General features: G+C 37.7%; 1 protein-coding gene across 5 annotated transcripts in view; it reads left to right on the top strand.

The window, feature by feature from the left end:
- CACNB2 (calcium voltage-gated channel auxiliary subunit beta 2) overlaps positions 1 to 18,552 on the top strand; it is a 250,893-nt gene that overhangs the window by 7,650 nt on the left and 224,691 nt on the right. For all 5 annotated transcript variants that reach the window (XM_027720503.2, XM_027720501.2, XM_027720499.2 and 2 more), the window contains exon 2: positions 3,886 to 3,978. In XM_027720503.2, coding sequence (XP_027576304.1) covers positions 3,886 to 3,978 — 93 coding nt within the window. The remainder of the gene's footprint in view (positions 1 to 3,885; positions 3,979 to 18,552) is intronic.

The following is an 18,552-nucleotide window of genomic DNA, read 5'->3' as shown; positions in this document are numbered from 1 at the left end:
CACAGATAAGGCAGCTAATTTTAATATAAAAATCACAGTAACATATTGGCTTAATTGTTAAAAGAAATTCTTTTTTTTTTATTTCCAAAATTGAAAATAACTGGTAGATTTTTGTTGTTGTTGTACAGAGGTCTTGTTCTCACATCAAGCTCTTATGGAAAAAAAAGTACACTTAAAAAAGCAAAACATAACGACTGTGACAGGATGAGATAGTTAATAAGTTTTAAAAATATATGACTGTTTTGTTTACGGAAGACTTATTTTCAGAAGACAGTTTCATGCATTTTTGACTGTGGGAATAAGCTTGAAAGACATAGAAGACAAATGTAGTCCCTGATTAGCATGCTTTTAAAATAATGAAAGGAGTCATCAAATCCCAGTTTTCTCTTGTGCCAAAGTTGTCTCCCTTTCCTCTGACTGAGAATCAGTCTGTGCAAAGAAGCAGGTGTAAAACTGACTTTGTCTACACTCTGCAGCCACAGCCTGCCATCATGTCAACAGTTTTTTGTATTTAAGGTCAGTATTTAGCTTGTGCTTCTGAATAGTTTCCATTTATAGAAGACTAGAACAAAAACATATGTTCTACCATGCAAAAAAAAACCTTCTCAAACTGAAAAATCAAGGTGAGTTTCAGTGTAAGTTGCATTTGCTGTGTGATGTTTCCAGAAATAAATGCTTTTAGTCATTGCTATGCAGATAGAGAGGTGTGCATTTTATCTCTGTTTGTAACACGGTTTTATTCTGCTCTTTGTTTTGTCCTCATCACTCTAGACTCAGTCCCTCTTTTGCCTTTGTCATAATTTTTTGAGTTATAAAAGTGAACACTATGACACTTTAAATAAAATAATATTGTATAAACTGGGGACAAATACAAACAAAACATGAAAGAGAATATGTGTACATTTTTTCTAGTATCTCCTTGGGAATCACACAATACTATACACCATTTACGAAATTGCCTGTATAGTGTGATGTTTATATGAATGCTTTATGTTCTTGAGCTCCTTTGTGAATGTTAAAAATTCTTTGTTTTTTTTTCCCTAGTACATTTCTATTTACTTCCACAAAAATTGTAGAAAGGGAGTTCAGAATGTTTGTGGGTGACCAAAGTCAGTTACCTCAATAAGAACCATTTTTAAGAGTTAATTTTGATTTTAAGATGTTGTTGTATGTGGGAACTACTGCTATTAAAGATACTTTTAATGTATTTTAGGTACTTTAATAATATATTATATTAGGTGAAATATTTTATTATATTATGCGAAAAAAGATGGTTCTGATAGAACTGTCTATTCTAACCGTAACTGGAAAATATTTTGAAGAATTTGCTGGTAATGGTGGTTTCAACCTACTTTGTATTCTTATTGATCTATGAAGACCTTTCTATTATCAAAAAGTTCTTCTATTATCAAAGATTTCTTTTAGAAATGCAATCCTGTAAAACTATTCCTCATTGAAATTTAATTTTACATTTTGAGACCTGCTGGGTTACAGTTCTAGACTCTGCAGAAAGTAACATGCTGATCTTCCTATGATTCCGCCCTAACCAGCATGTGTAGAATCAATTTGTGTGCCTTTCAGAAATTTCTTACGTGGCTGTTTTACAGTTTTGAAAAAATCATATGAGCTTGGCAAAATATCTTTCCCATAAAGTTGTATTTTTAGGGATAAAGCATTGCTGTTGTTGTAGGTCATTGTTAGGTCAGTGACATAACAGATATTATTTTTACTGAGAGTGTCAGGCTAACAGAACTATTGTTGCTTGAGACATCCTTTCTAAAAGATTGGTATGTTCTGTTTCAACCAGTGCTCCAAACTTGCCCAGACCCAACATTTATGATCCAGATACAACTTGATATTGTTCTCTTGCATCTCATGGAGGCAAGTTACCTGGATTTGTCAAATGGTCTGACGTTTGTAGTGACTATATGTTGTCCTCCTCAGTTACTCTTAAATTGCAAAATATTTCATCATATTTACCATACTTACTACTGCTAAGAACAACAGTTCAGATTTTGAAGTCATTATCTGAAAAATCTGCCAGTATGAGATTTTAAGCGTCTCTCTGAGCCCATCCTTCCCTACCATGAGAACCGGAGGACTCAGGCCCAAAGCTTAGCATGGTGCTCTGAAGACTGCTCAGGCCCAGGGAAGAAGGACACACCTTATGCACCAGGCAGGGTTTTATCCCAGGGTTTGCTGTATTAGGGCCAGGTTATCAGGAGTTCTGTGCTGTAATGCATGCACAGCCATGTTCTCCAGTAAGCTGATCATAATTTTCTCATTGTGTCTAAACCTGAGACCGAGAGCAGCTTATGACCAAAGTCAACAGCAGGATGTGGATGCATGGACTTGGGATCCTAGGAAGTAGTAGTGGATAAATAATCTCCTTTATTAGTATGATATTTTGAGATACACTAAGGGTTTTTTTTTGTTATATATTTAAAGGAGAACAACAAGATTTCTGTAAAGGAATTTTTGTCCCTGGGAGAAGGACTGCAAAGTATTATGGGAGAGGATATGAAATTACTTTCTGAAAATTTAGCATGTTGGTGATGGAGGCTGGTGCTTGGTTTTGTGTTGTTTTGGTTTTATTCCCCTGAGTTATTGTGGAATTCGAAAGTTGGGTGCTGAATGCAGGGTGAGAGGTAAGACTGGGAATAGGCCAACATAGACCTTGAAAGAGAAGACAAAGACCTTGTTTATTTCAGGGAACTGTGGGAGGTATTAAAAGAGAGGAGACATGATCCAGAGAGATGGATTAGTAAAATGACCTTTACAGCAGCACGATGAGTGAGGAAAAAAATTGTATTTATCAGCCTCAAGGAAAATAGTGTTTTAAATAGTCAAGACATAATTTTATTGTAAGTTTAGATGAACTTAAATGATTGGACTAGCATGAGAAGGTCTGTGTTGTAATGTCATTCTGCAGAACAAATCTGTGAGACTTTTCTATACCTGGGAGGATGCCCTGGTCAGAGGTGGTGTCATGGCACAGTTTACAGTCACCACATAAATAAGTGTTTGCAAATAACATAGTTTTGAATTCTTTTACATTTTTAAAATTTATTTTAATTATATTTATTGATGATCAATATTCAATACACAGAACAAATAGGGGTTTTTTGGGGGGAGGGACACAAACACATGTTTACTATATTTCTAAACTATGGTTTTAAATTTTTGCTTAAGCAAACCATAGCTTTCTCCTAATGTCTTTTTAACTTCCTCATAGATAAAAATGATGCCTTGCTTTTCAGCTGCATTTATTCCTTTTCTAGTTACACCTGTGTTCCTTTTTTTATTGTTATTCTACTTTTACTTTCTTCAAGTTTTTAAAAAAAACATTATTGTAAACTCTCCCTGGGTTATAAGATTGTATCTCAATCAACAAGTTGTTGGTCACTTCTTGCTGTTTAGTGTTCCCTCAGCTGACTTGGCTCATTGCTGTGGTATATTGGAGACTGTTCCAGTATCTCCTTTCCTACCTTGTTTATTTAAACTAGCTGTTTTTTAGTATCTCCTTTCCTACCTTGTTTATTTAAACTAGCTGCAAAACAAACTGTGCTTTTTAATCACTGTGACTTGAGTGAATAATTCTACATCTATACAAGTCTATAAATGCTTTTCCAAACCCCAATGTGAAGAAAACCAAAAACAGCAAAGCATTTAAGGCTCAATTGACCAAACCTGGCAAGCACTTGCTCACATCCCATCAGTTACTTATTGAAAATTTGCTTATTGATTGTCATAAAGCTGATAGTCTGAATCCTTGCTTGCCTAGGAGACACTGAAAGCTTTCTGTGTGAGACAAACTGATGCTTTAATGCTGTAATGCTGTTCCTCTAATCTGTGGTTGTTTTTGTTTTCTTTTATTTTTTACAGTCTTATGGTAAAGGGGCGAGAAGGAAAAACCGATTTAAAGGATCAGATGGGAGTACATCTTCTGACACTACCTCTAACAGTTTTGTACGCCAGGTATGGGTTTTTCAGCTTCTGAAAGACTGGATGATTTACTGATGTAAATGTTCAAGTAATTTTTTTTTTTGTTTTTTTGGAAATTGTCAAATCGAAGAGTGACGCTGTAGCCTGAGAAATAGCAGAAGCCTGTCCCAGCACAATGAAAAATATTTGGTTGCTATTGTTTTGGTCTTGGCAGGAAAATACTTTTTCATTTCTCATTCATTTCCATGTATAGTAGTTTTCCTTATTTTTGTTACTCTAATTCCATCAGGTGATTAAAGCTGGAGGAGGAGGCAGTCTGATGGGAGTGCCTAAAGTGGCAACATTTGGAAGAAAGAATCAAAACCCTATCAATCCTCAGGGTTTTCCTACTTAAAATAGTCCTGTGTGAGGCACTGTTAACCTAGTTGCTTTCCTCCCACATCCCAGTGTTATTTTGAGGCATAGTTTGGAGGGGAAATCCCTGGCAACATTTGTCCCCATTGCACTGATGCTGAAAAAAGCCTGTCAAAGATGGGGCGGTATTGTAGACTCCCATGGCTGGTGTCTGCGTGTCTCTCCCTCAGAAGGAGAGATCCAAATGGAACCTCATGGGGATCCCAGCCCACTGTGGGTGCTTGGAGACAGCTCAATCTGGCTGACAGAGGTATCTGGGAGGGTATCCAGAGCCCAGTGTGGTCTTTGGCTGAAGAATGGTGCTACTGAGACTATGCTTTTGGGGAGGGAGTGTGTGTTTTGATGTGCCTGTGGTCGTAAACAACTTGGAGAGCAAAAATGATACGCGGAGCATCACAGTGACTGAGCCTGTGCAGAGTCCAAAATACAGTTCTTCATGTCCTGTTGATTTAAGTCATGGTATTATGAATACAGACTTTGCCATCTTTTTCAGAGGGGTTCTTGAATTTAGGAGCTTTCATAGTAGAGTTTTTGGTTTAACCATAAGCGGGCATCACACCTCCTTCTCTACTTGCTTGTTACGCATGTTCCTTCATCTCAAAACTGCATCTCCACTGTTGTTGCATTGGTTGTATCAGTACACATCTTCTGTTTGTAAAATTCTACTTTGTCCCGGTGTAACCATGTTGATAGGTTTTGTGACAGCCTGTGGATTTGATAAAGTCAGGCCCCTATTGCATTTCAGTGTCGGTTAGACATAGGCATGAAGTATTAATTGGTCACGGTAATTTCTCAGTGGCAGTAAACAATATCAAGGTATAAACCCCAGATCAAGTAAATTACTTATTTGTGACATTTTGTCCTGTCTTAAAATACTCTGAAAAAAACAGTCCAAGTTGTGTTTGGGAGCAGCAACAGGATCTCCCCGTTCCAAGGAATCTTTGTGAGGAATTCTGTGTTGCTGTTTAACTTAGCTCCTCGTGGATGTTGCATTCAGCCTGGAACATTTTTAGCAGAGTATGAGTGTTTATTTTACACCAGCTGCACATGCTTCTTTCTTTGCCTTTCTTGTTTATCTAAATGAAATCTGAAGTTGGTCTCAAGTTTATCTCCTCTTGTTGTCATGAGGGGGAACGGGGCAAAGAGGATGTGTAGCACAAGGAGGTGGATCATCAAATAATATAGAGATGTTGAGGTGGACTCCTGTAGTCAATGGAGATCTGACTGTCTCTAAAGACTGTTGAGGCATGATTTATCAAATCTTTAAAACAGATGTATAAAGCAGGGTTGGTGAGCTATAGTCTAAGTGTGCCTGTATCTTTCCGAAGTCTCTAAAGGGAACATGGAGTGTGACTTCCTCAAGTGTTGATTTTTACAGAAGAGATTTATATATTTCCATGAAATAAATCCAAATTTAGTAATTACTTTAGTGACATAATACCAATGATTGAAAGGTGAGTAGGCTTCTGCGAAAAATCAGAGATTTCATAGATTGCTGAAGAGAAACTCAGTCTTGCGATGTTATTGTCACTGAAGATAATGAAGAGATGTTAATGAATAAATGAATTAATGAATAAATATGTTATGTGACATTGTCCAGAATAAATTTTAAAAAATCCCCACAAAACATTCCAAGCAAGTAATGTGCAGGCAGAGCTGTTCAAGTTGTAGTAGATGTATGAGAGAAATGTCTCTTCACAGTTACTTCTGGGAGGTTTATTTCAGAGTTTGGCTACATCTTCAACAGGCTTTCTTGCTCTGATTCTTTTCCTGGGACAGCTTTGTTTCTCTTGCAGTAATAAAGAATTGCTGCCAAGACGACCAGGATGCCCAGTGTCCCAGATATTAAACAAAATGGGTGCAGTCATTTTTGGGCTCAGCTGCTCTGTCCTTCCCAGAAACTACCTTGGTGCTACACATTGCTTGTTCCTGTCTGTCTTGGGGGATATTTTGCCTGGTATAAATGAACAGAATTGTTTTGCAATAATCATTTATTTGCAGGAGAAAATGTGTTTCTCCCAAGATAGATGAAAGTGGCAGAAAAGCAGAGAGGATAAATGAATTCAAACCCAGTATAATCAATGATGGACCCTTTATTTTCTGTTATTTTGTTTCAGTTCTGTCTTAAAACCAGGAAGTGAGTTTTTGCATAAAAGTGATTTGTGGATTTATTTGGCACTTGTTTTAATGCAGACATGGGATACACACAACCTGTTTGTTTCAACAATACTTGTGATGTTTGTAACTGCCTTTTTTCCCTCCAACCTCATTTCCCCCCATTGGTTCCTGTCATCTCCGTTCCCGTTTACTTGTTAACTTGTCCCGCACCTTTTGTGTGCATCTCTACAAGTACTCCCTTCTGCACTCGAGAAAGAATCCTTGGATTGTCTTGAACATTTATCACTAAGATCTGTCTACATTCTTCATAAAGAAGAAAGAATGTTTGGAAGGTGCTTTTGCGTAATATTTAGCTGACCTGTCCTTAAACTGGGAGAGCTGTGAAAGGTATGCAGATTGTCATCAGCATCAGTGGGAAGTGGATATTTCCTAACAGAGAAATGTATTGGCGCTGGATAAAAGAGACAAATATGCCTAATCCTAAAGAAATGTTATGTATGTTGAAGTCAGAGGAGGTATTTGGCAAGAGCAAAGATACAGGATTCAGTCTTTTGCACCTACAGAGTTGCTGGGCATTTAAGTTAGAGCTGCTACAGGAGGGAGAGACTTACTGTCTATTGCTTACATTGATAAAGCTTTGTTGTGTCTGCATTTTATTATTTCCTTAAGGACATATGCCCCTCTAGCTCCAATATATACCTGGCAAGTTTCCTGCTATGCATACCAAATGCTACAGTGGTAAAAATAACGCCAACTTAATTTTATTTGAATGAGAGAGAACAAAGTAACATTTTACTCAATTGGTTGAAAATTCCTGCTGTTGTATAAGAAGAAAATGCATTCTGCAAATTCTGTGCACAGTGATCTTTTCCTTTTAAATCTGTTTTGCAGAGTGTTGAAAGAGAGCAGAGCAATCTGTCCAGTATTGTTTCTAATGTACATAGAAGAAGCCTTAAAATGGAGCAAGAGCATCTCTATATAATATACACATTTAAAAAACCATTCTTTTCAATCCAGTTAAGCCTCCTTTGTGCTGGGAATTTTATGTATTGATATAGATTAATATTTTAATTTTTCCTTCCGACATTAAGAAAACCCAAGAGATTTTAGAAGAATGTTTTGGATCATGTTCTATTTGTTTGTTACAAAAAATTGTTTGTTTAGTTTTGTCTCCATTTATTGATGATATTGGAGCTTAAAAAAATAACAACAACTTGGCCTTTCTTTCACTTGCCAGCAGCTATTTCTTGACTTTTCAGTAGCAGGAGAGGGACTTTTTTTTTCCCTGTCTGTTTTGTTGTGAAGTTGTATTGGCAATTAAGCCGTGTATTTGGAAAGCAGAAGCATCATTGCTCTCCAATCAGCTCCTAACTGAATTTAATCAGTTGTCTTTAGGGAGCTAAAGGACATTGTGTTATATAGTTTTCATCATCTTTTTGAGCTTTGAGTGATAAGCAGCTTGTTCTGAGGGTTAGTTATGAAAGACTGAATTGGATCTGATCTCTACTTGTTGCTATTTTGACTGATGCTTGGTAATGATTTTGTTCCCAAGGGTTTTTTCAAAATACGGATCAGACAAAATATTTTGCACACAACACTATGGTGCTTCCCGGGAACATTATTTTAAGCAAATTGCATGTTCTGATAGCATTACCTATTTTGTGGTTGTGCTTCTGGACCTGTCTTTGTCAAGGTTTTATTTTAAATCTTAATGATTGATCACAGAGGCAGCCTGAGTTGTTGGGATTTTTATGTGTTGCAAGGGCAGATTAGATTGTGAAATAGGCTGTAGTCTATGGACTGGCTTACAGAAATATTTAAGGTTTTACAAATCTGTTTTTTTGCCTTTAAATATTGGCTTGATGCCTGTTACACTGTGTTCACTCGAAAACATAGCTATAAATAATTATGTAGGGAATTCATTATTCTTTTACTTTCCTCTAAGGACGTTTGCTTAGTTGTGTAATTACCTATTGAATTTTATGAATGGTAAAACTAAGATTTGCACTAAAAACCAATTTGAAAATATTGATTTAGTTTTGCTCATAAACATGCCTCTTAATCTTGATTTCACCAGAGAACTGGTCCATGTCAGACATGTATTCCTCTTCTTTTAATTGCCTTTTTTTCCTGATGTAGAGCTTATGTTTGATTTTTTAATTTTTCTTTTTCTTTGCACAAGGGGAAGAGCTTATGTATTCAGCTCATACGTGCAGCCCACTAGTGAGGCAATGCATTTACGGGCTGAGCCACAAAGAGCTTGTATAGAGTGGGCACAGATAGCTTTGGTCTTCATGCCCAGTACTAACAATCTTATGCTGAATACCTGCCTATGCTTTCCCTGCTAGAAGCTACTCCTGCTTCTTGAAGACTATATGTGAACAAGATTGTGGCTAGATGGAAGATCTAAATAAATAATTACAAAAAAACTCATTTGTAAATTGATATATTCTTACATTCTTTGTGTGCCTCAAATGATGAGATGTGTTTTACTTCCAGAGAAAAAAAAAGGAGCATTTCAGACTTTAGCTTTTACCCATAACAAAATGAAGGCATTTTTGGAGGTATTGTACAAACACTGATTTTAATACATGAAAATATGTATCTACTCCTCAGCTTAATTTTCTCATCTGTTTCTGATGCAAATGTCTGGGAATATTTTGTTAGGTTCAGATTGTTTCTGATCTCTTTTTGCTGATTTCACTGAAAGCCACAGCAGTGATGCTGGTGGCCCCTGCTTGTAATTGTGGTTACATTGAAGCCTTACACAAGTGATAAATACTAGAATGTCCGATTATTTAAAACACATCTGAAACACATTAAAACTATTATTTCATGGGCAATTGATGGAATTGTGGTGCCCTATGTTTTTCACTCCAAGTTATAAGTTATTGAAGGAAATGTGTTGCACTTGGATGAAGCCACCTTACAGTGAGGCTGGCATATGGAGTGTGATGTCTGTACTGCTCTGTTCAGGTGTTAGCGGGAGCAACCAAACTTTGCTGTTAATTTGACCTTAAATTGTGGGCAGACAATGTAGTTTCAGGGTGACCTGCTGTTTGTATCATACAATGTTAATCAGTTTTTAGTCAAATAAAGTGAGACTGCCTTTATTATGATACAAAATTACATAATGTCACTAGGAGGAGTACTAGTATGGGAAAGCAACTGTTTTATATGTGTTTCGTGTTGTGTGAAGTGTACCAACTTCACCGAGAAGGTGTGTGTGAAGCACTTAGAACAGTGCAGGGATTCATAAGAATATGTCAGTTCAGCAGCTGATGCAGAGTTTCATTCACGGCTTGTATTTGTTCCTCAATCATGTGGTAAGAACCAGCAAGATGGGGAGTGGGAGTAGGACAGCCTTTAGAAGAGGCCTGGCTTGGGATTGTGTGGCTGCAGAAAGGGAGGGAGGAGAAAAGGACTTTCCCTTCTGATGGCAGTTGTGGAGCTGCAGACATGGGGGAAAGAATTGCATTAGGCTCATTGAGCTATAGATTTCCTCAGCTGTAGTAAGAGTTTGAAAAGTCTCCTTTTTTGGCCTGGAGAGAATAGAACAGATGCCCCTATAAAGCATGGGATTTTGGCAGGCATGACTGGAGGGGAGATGGCTGAGAAAAACCCAGCAGAAAAGAAGTTTCATTTGTGGACTTCAATTCTTTCATGGGCCCCTTTTTGCCTCAAACGGTTTCTAAGAATAGAAATCAAAATGTTGCCATGTATTTAAAAAACCCACACACCCTTTAACCAAAACAAACAGGCAAAACATCATAAAGCTCTTCTTACATGTCCATTTACTCTTCTTGTATCAGGGTGCGAGAAAATTACAGGGGGGAACAACTAAATAATACTTTATTAAAAATTGAAGGATAGGAGCTCTCTTTACAGCCTGGAATGGGTGTACATGTTTGATGTTACTCTGTATGCACCTGAAGTCAACACATCCTTTTCCAAGCAGCAGTAGAAATCTCAAAGATGGGGCTCATATGTGATGGCTTCTGAGATGACTGCTAGCATTGCTTTTGATCTTGCTGAGGTGATGGGTGGGTGTTGCAAGGTGTCTGAGAGGTCCTATGTGGCCTCCTGCGAGAGAACAGGGGAGATGCGAGTTCTGAAGGAGGGTGGGTGGCATCCCTACTAGTGGCAGCTGTTGGACCTTCTTTGGCATTCCGGTTGCTGCTGTCTTGCGTGCTGTCTATGTGCTTCTCCTCTGAGTCTGAGAGGGAGAGGAGAAATGGGGCTTTCCAGTTGCTCAGGATCTACCAGAGCCTGCACTCAATCCAGTTTGGCAGCATCAGGTGCTCCCCTTTTCAACAGGGCGATCGAAGGGTGTGGCAGTACTTGTGCATCACTGAGCCTGGCGGGACTTCTGCAGAGGAGGAGGAGGTAAGGGCTTAGTTATTTAGACAGGCAGAAATGTGAGGGTTAGACAAACTGCTGAAGGTTAAGAATGATCTTTGCAACTTTGCTAAATATACAGTGGGAGACTCCTCCGTCACAGTGGGTGGTGTATGGAATGAGAAGAAAGGATTAGCTTAACTCACTGTTTAGGCTTTCCCTTTGGCCAAATATCTTCATGACTGCTCTCTGACAGTCTCTCTCTTTCAGTTTTGTTCTAATCAGAGTGGGTTTGCAAGAGCTGAACCTCTCAAAGCCTTACAGGTGTGCTGAGAAACTCCTTGTCTGTTTTTGCTTGTCTATTGGGTGGGGGATAGCAGGAGCTCCAAGAAAAAAAACTACACAGTAGTAAATAGTTAAGATCAAAATTAGGAATAGGAATGAATGAAAATCAAGTGTTTTGTTTTATTTTGTCCCCTGCTTCTCCCAGAAAATTCACTGTGGTTTCTGGTTCTTGTATGTAGCATTGTCTTAACAATTTTGAACATTGTGGTGAGATGCAAGGTCTATTATATGCTATCATCGAATGTTTTCTAGTTATGGTAAACACAAACATACATACAAGTATCTGCAATGGGGCCAGGGTTCTGATGCACATATTTAATTACAGCTAATGCAGAGACTGTCGAAAATGTTTTATGAAGATAAATGCAGTACTTTCACAACATTTTCTTGTGGGTCTATTTACTTGGAAGGTTTTTTTAACAAGACCTTAAAATATGGGGGTTCTTTTTAGATATAAGATAAGTCAGTTGCAAAATTCAGCTTATAATTACATGTAAGTGCACCATAAACATAACTGCATAATTCCTTTTATGGAAAAGTAAACCTGAAGTGATTTTTGTAATTTTAAATATTGCACCGATTTTCAGGGTTTACTTTGATGCTGTATGGTTTTGATTTGGAACAAACACCTAACACAAGGGAACAGCTTGGTCCTCTGTAAAGCAAATGTCATCCTCTGCTCCAAAATGCAAGTGTTTTCAAGGGAAAATAACTGCCCGTTGGAATGTGCACAAGCAGCATTAGTTTCTCCCCCTTGTGAAGCCGGACTGCTCCTAGTCGCTGTCAGGATTCAGGGAGTAAAGAAAGATACTTTGTAATTAGCCAGAGGGATTTACTGAACCTTTTGTCTTTCATGATACTCCACCAGTACATTCCTGTTTAACTCAGGAGTGTTTTGTTTCGTCCCTCACTAAGTAGATACATTTTAACATATACAAGAGCCATTTCTGTCCAATTAGTCACAAAATTGCCAGTTTTGTGGGCAGTAGCAGCACAGAGCTGTCTTCTCTTGGACTATGCGCTTAGACAGTACTTCCAGCACTGATTATATGTTCCTGTAGATTTGAATGTTGCTTTTTTGTGTCATTTCACTCAGACTTTGCTGGAATATTAGGTAGGACCTGAAGCAATCCTAGGTATATAAAAACACTTTCTTAAAATCTGATATGGTAAAATATCTCAATTCTTCCACCTCTTCCAAAGTAGGTCATTAATAATACTGTTGAGATGCATAGTATTATTTCTAAGTTCCACATAAACCTGTAGTCCCCTATGTGTTGAATGATTTTCAACAGCTGGTTTACTCATAGGATAATCAAATCTTGGGTAGGAAAGAGAGAGAACTGGTTCTTGCAAACAAGTGAGTTGCTGAAAGAGGGGAATATGGGTGAAGTAGAAAAGGCAGAAATATATATAGATATGCCTTTGATAGGTTTCCTCCTATTGTCTCTAGTCGTGGTTTTGAGTTTTCAGTTGTTTTGCAGATTGAACTTGAGACTGTTGAAGGATAAAAATTAGCCTTCTGCTTTTAGGCCAAATTAGCTTTAAATGCTATGTCTTTTATGTTAGAAATATAGCTTTAAGCCATGGTTGATCAGTTGGCTCTCAAAAATGTCATTATCAGACCCAGATTTTGGGGGGGACTGAGCTTAATGCAGGCTCCTGTAGAAAGCATGAAACATAGCTAGTTGGATTTATTTTTCCTAAAAATGATGAAAATTATAGTATTTATTCAGTATTTATTATTCCCCTTACTACTTTTCTAAACACATCTTATTGCATGTGTAGCTCTCTGAAAAATAAATCAGTCTTTGTCCAACTTCTTTGACCTTATTTACTTTTTAGGAATTCTTTTGAAAACAGTAATGTGTCAAGGAAATGTTTGCTTATAATAAGGAAAGATTAAAGACTATTTCAGCCTTGTCCTTGAAATAATTGCCAAGGAAATTGCTAGAGTTAGTAATAGCGTTTAATCAGGAGTCTGTTCGTTTTACACATCTCTTTCCAACATTAGCTACAATTTATCCATCATCTGCCATTTAAACTGAAATGGAAATAAGATGCTTTCCTAAGCTGCCTGTGTTATTAAATAATGTCCTGAAATAATATGTTGAAATAAAATTTCCCATGCTTAGGAGAAATAATGTTTGCTCAAACTCCATAAGCAGTTTGAAGTTATTGAAGGATAAAATTTGTAAAATCTTCAAGTTCCTGTTATTATCTGAGAAAAGTGAACAGTATTTTAAATGCTGTTACAGATATGACAAAGAAATGAAAGCACATCGATAGATTTGCCCAACTATTCTGTTACTATACTTTAAAATGTGAATGCATAAAATTAGTCAACATGTTACATAATAAATGTGATGATAAACTGTGGTATTGATATAAAGCCTTGGAATGAGATGATGCAGCCAAGTGGAAGAGAGACAGCATCAGTCTGAGGCCTAAGAAGCAGTGATTCATTGGAGATAGTGTGAGAGAATTGGCAGGGTGCTGTGTGCTTTTTTTATGGAAACAACTTAGCTCTGGAAGGTTTAAGATTTTTCTAATCTTACTGATTAATTGCTCATAAGCAACAGCTACTTAGACCAATGCTTGAAAATTTTGCACAGTGTTCAGCCTCCATGTGATATTTATTTATTTTAGAAAAACTCCTGGCAGTTTGAAGTACACTACATTTTATCTTTCCTACAAATTTTTGCTATTCAGAGTTCAACTCAGAGCTTACTTAATTTTGTCCCATTATATGGCTAAAAGTCAGTGTAGTAAAATCCTGTTTAATGGAACTTCAGAATCTGGCATTTAATCTAGTATTCTTCTTTCTATCACAAATCTGCTTTCTGCTGTGGCAAGGTTCATCACATCAGTCCAGAGCTAAATCCTTTTGTCTCCTTGATATCACACACTCTTTATCCTATACCTTGTAGTTTCTTGCAAAAGGTCAGCTAAAACCAGGGCTTATTTCCATCATGCATCAAATGTATATCAGTTGGAGAACGTCCACTAGAAAATACATATTTTTGGTACATCATATCTCTGTAACTGTGGTTTGTTACTATAGCTATGGTTGTTTCATTGTTGATGTGGGAAAGCACTTGTGGGTGGCTTACATTTAGCCAAGAGTTACTAAGAGATGAAATAATAATGAAACTTACTCTTGCAGTGTTTGTTTCATTAAATAAAAGAGGGAAAGATCATCGATGGAATCAAGAAGGGTTTGAGATGTTATGATTTTGGGAGATGTGTGTATCATTTGTCCTTTTATCACCAATGCAGAAAAAAGCCCCAGCCCCAGTTGGAAAGAGAGTTTTTCTTCTCTGATGGTTCCCTTGGGGTTGCTCTGAAATGGATCTGCTTGTACTGTGCTTCCGACTAAAGACTGAAGCATGTTGTTCAGAAAACGGCATTGATCTTTTCCATTTGTCTAATTTTTGTGCTGTAAAATACTAACCTGTTTTGACTTGCCAGTACTATTCGTTCCACAGGCCATTTACAAAAAGAGACAGACTTTGGCCAGATGAAATTTTTATCTCTGCTGTTTCCAAGGCAGTTTTCATTTTCCACCATTGGGAAATTTGTAGTCAGTCAACTTAAAATTCTGGATCAATTTACGCATCTGAAAAGAAGAGTTCTTGATTTAGACATTGAATGACCTCCTCCTATTGCCTGAATATTTGGTAGACAGTGGACTTGGGGGAAATCCTATTCCTAGCTAGTACAAAACTTAAACAGAAAGCTCCCAGGCAGACTTTTTTTGGCAGCACACATAAGGTTTTATTTTTCATGCTAGGAAAGTTCACTGTATTTATAAGACTGGTGTTATTCATGGTTTTTCAGAACACATACTTGAAGTCAAGCAGCTGCAATTTACAGTTAATCTGGCAAACATTTACCTCTCTGCTTAATCTGAGTATCACTCAGGGATTTTTCTCTACTAGCTCTTTATAAGGCTTTTTGAAAACTTTCACCAAAGTTGTTCTGCCAGGTGCAGAACAGGACCTTAACTTGGTCTTATTTGTACTATTGGACTTTCCTTTCAAGCCTGTTTAACTGTGTACGCATCACTAAATTTTTCTGTGAAAGTGGTATTTTAGTGGTCATTCAAGAGTTGGAAATACAATATCCCTTGTATTTCCAGGAAGACAGGATCTGTCTTAAAATACATCATCAGTTTTATTACATAAGTTATCCCCAAACAAGAACTATGAAAATCTGAAAGGTGTATAAACCTATCTCTGCCAGCTTGAGAAAGTGCTTCTTATTGTTTTGCACTTGGCCGATACGAGTGCTGCCAGCCACTGAGGCAAGGAGACAGCCCTCAGACAAGAGGAGGAGCCACTGAAGAGTAATTTACCAGTGCTGTAAATCACCAAACTACACCTGCACTGGTTTGCTGGGCCAGGGAGGCTGCACGGGCTGCTCACCTGGTGGTGAGGGGAAGGGTCTGGATGCTGTGTTCAGACGGGTGTCCTCTCCAGTCCCAGGTGGCCTCTGCATTGCTGGTAGGCTGTTTTAGGTCAAGTTCTGCATGCTGCTGCTTAGCCACAGGATGGACCATAGGAACAGTCACATGGATGTATACTATATACAGTACAGCCCAGGGCTGAAGAGTGTGGTTGAAATCCCTATCATGCCAAAACTCATCAAATTTGGATGTCTTAGTCTCTCTGGTTTTGTTCAAACTGCGGGAAGCCCTTGAGTTTGGAGCCCACCCTACCTGTACCATGAGAAGCAGAAATGTGTGTGAACACACCTTTTTCCTCACCCCCTTATTGCAGTTTTCCTGGAAAGAAGTGAGTTTGTAAGGAGACCCAATCTGCTGTGTGTTCCAGAAGGTTCTGAGTTTGGGCAATGGCTGGACTGTTCTCTCTCTGGGACTGCTGGACATTTCTCCGATAATTTCACACCTGTGCTGGGGGCATGGACGTCCCTAGGTACTAGCAGGAGAGATTAATTCCAGTTTTGAATTAATGTTTTGACAAAAAATGTATTGTAAATTGTGATATCAGCAGGTGTTCAGTATGAGATACATTAGGAAGCAGATAGACATGGAAATTAAATTAATATATAAGCACAGATAGAAATTCCCAACCTTTTTAAGCAGAAAACCCAGAATATCAGGGTAAACGAAGTGAATTTTCCCACTGTGCCTATAAACATTTTGTACGGCCCATTTGCTGTATGGAGTATTCTAGGGATTTCTGAATAGAACTGATTTATCAGATTGCTAGCAGTCTGTTGTTTGTTAGGTCTCTAGGCACCATAAATGAGGGTGACTGAGGCATTTGGATAAATGTTGTTTCTTCCTTATATGGTACATCCTTACTGTCTAAGAGAGTATCTATTAATTACTATCCACTTTGCAAACTTGTCTGTTTTTTCATGAGAAGATAGGGTACAATTTGAACTATTCTATTTTTACAATCCTTTTTTCTCTGCTTTTATCCTGCTTTTCTAGGAGAAATGGAGAACCTGGTACAGCCTCTGTTGCTTAGCTCATTTTATCTGTCTTCAGTGAATGCTGTTGGCGTCAGCCAGGGCAGAAAGTGCTGTTTGAGCTCTCACCCGAGCTAGCAGCATTCCTGTGTGTGCTTGATTATGGAGACAGGCCATCTTTTCCAGAAGTTGATTTGTATTGCCTAAATTAGTCTTCTGCTCTGAATTACTCGGAATTACTCTCCTCTGAGCACAGGGGGAACATCAGCAAACCAGCTTTCTCGCTTAACTGCCTGTGGCTGGTTGCTGTGAACAGTGTCTTTTGCTCATACCTGTGTCTGATGGTCAGACTCTCTTCTCAGTTGATGTTTCTGGAGCTATTTAGCATTAACAGCACCTTTTTAGCTATTGTGCACAGATTTAGCACACATTGCTACAGTGTTTTCTGTGTCTTTGCAGCTTTCTTGTTTCAATGGAACCTTTTTGCATCTGTTCTGCTCTATTGAAATCATATGTTCTATACCTATGGGGTGTAGAATACAGCAGCACATAAGCTGTTTTTAATTTTGTTGCTGTTCTGCATTTAGGAGTGACTCATTGCTCTGGAGACTGAGTTGATAAAACATTTGCACATCTCATTAATCTAATACTGTAATTCCCAAGAAACATTACACTGAAAAAACCTATTGGTAAGATGGTGCATGGTGAGCTTTACTGTATTGTTAGTACTATGGTCTGCATGTAACAAACCTAGGTGCAATTTTCTATCAAATGAAAATACAATGCAAGGACTTCTTCACAGAATCCAAAAATTGATGTCTTGGAATTCAGACCTCAGAGAGCATTGGATCAAGGGTTTGAAAAGGCTGCAGTTTCATTTTGTTAGTCATACCTTTAATTGTCACTAATATCAACTTCTATGCTTTTCTGAGCAGTGACACTTCTCTTTCTTTTTCAACATAAATCTTGGAAATTGGTGACAACCACCAGATTCATCAAGCTATTGGTTTTAGAACTATTTTAAAGCTCTTATTTTATGTAATGGTAGTCCATAAAGTCATACAGAATAATTAAAAAAATGGAAACCCACATACAGCCTTGCTCCCCTATGATTCTGTGATTCTCATTTAGACAAACATTTTAACGTATAAAATATCTAAGTGAGCTACTTTTTAAATTCTGAGCACTAAACTGATTATCTTCTTGTCTCACTGACTATTTGTTTTTACTTTGTCTTGGAATATAGTGTCTCATGTCTCCCCTGCTTCCCTTCCCCTCCCAAAGACTCCAAACAAGAAAGAGCTAATGAAGGATCCCTACAGTCCATCTTTTCAGTATTAAAAATTCTAGAAGTGAGGAGAAGCTGAAGGTAACATGTGACATGGCAAACAATCATTCTCAGTACTAATTGTAAAGGAATGTGCTTTTTGTAGAAAAGACAAGCAAAAAGTAGGAAGCAAAACCACTGGAGGGTCCATTGGAAAACATTTTACTGTAGTCAATCTTCAAACCTCTCACTTCAAAGATAGTAATACTAGGCCAGGCTTCAGAGCAACCTGTTTTTTGGGATCTGAGCAGCCTGCCCCCATGTGAACTTGAAAACTCCCTATGTGGAGCAAAAGCTTGGTGTTTGCTGTAACATTCTTCATGATGAATGCTAGTTTGCAGCATTTTTTTTTGTCTTCTGAAAGTAATACCTTTTTAGGTAGTAAAGTGATGATAACATACCAAGGGTGAAAATTCAGAATGTGGTAAAATGTATGGGCAGTTCTCAACTTAAGCCAAACTCTGTTCTTGTAAATTTTTTTCTAATATAAGAAGATCACACGATGAAGTAGAGCACCTAAGATAGCAAACTGAACTTGAGCTTTGTTGGTTTTTTTTAAGTTATCTATGGATAACTTATTTGTGTGTATACATGCTTTATTTCCTTTTCATCCAGAGGACATAAAA

This window comes from Pipra filicauda, unplaced genomic scaffold (genome assembly GCF_003945595.2).
Source record: "Pipra filicauda isolate LSUMZ 115617 unplaced genomic scaffold, ASM394559v2 scaffold65_size3143899_pilon, whole genome shotgun sequence".
NCBI classification, from domain to species: domain Eukaryota; kingdom Metazoa; phylum Chordata; class Aves; order Passeriformes; family Pipridae; genus Pipra; species Pipra filicauda.
Note: the sequence above shows the minus strand (reverse complement) of the source record. Positions and strands in the feature narration are given on the sequence as shown.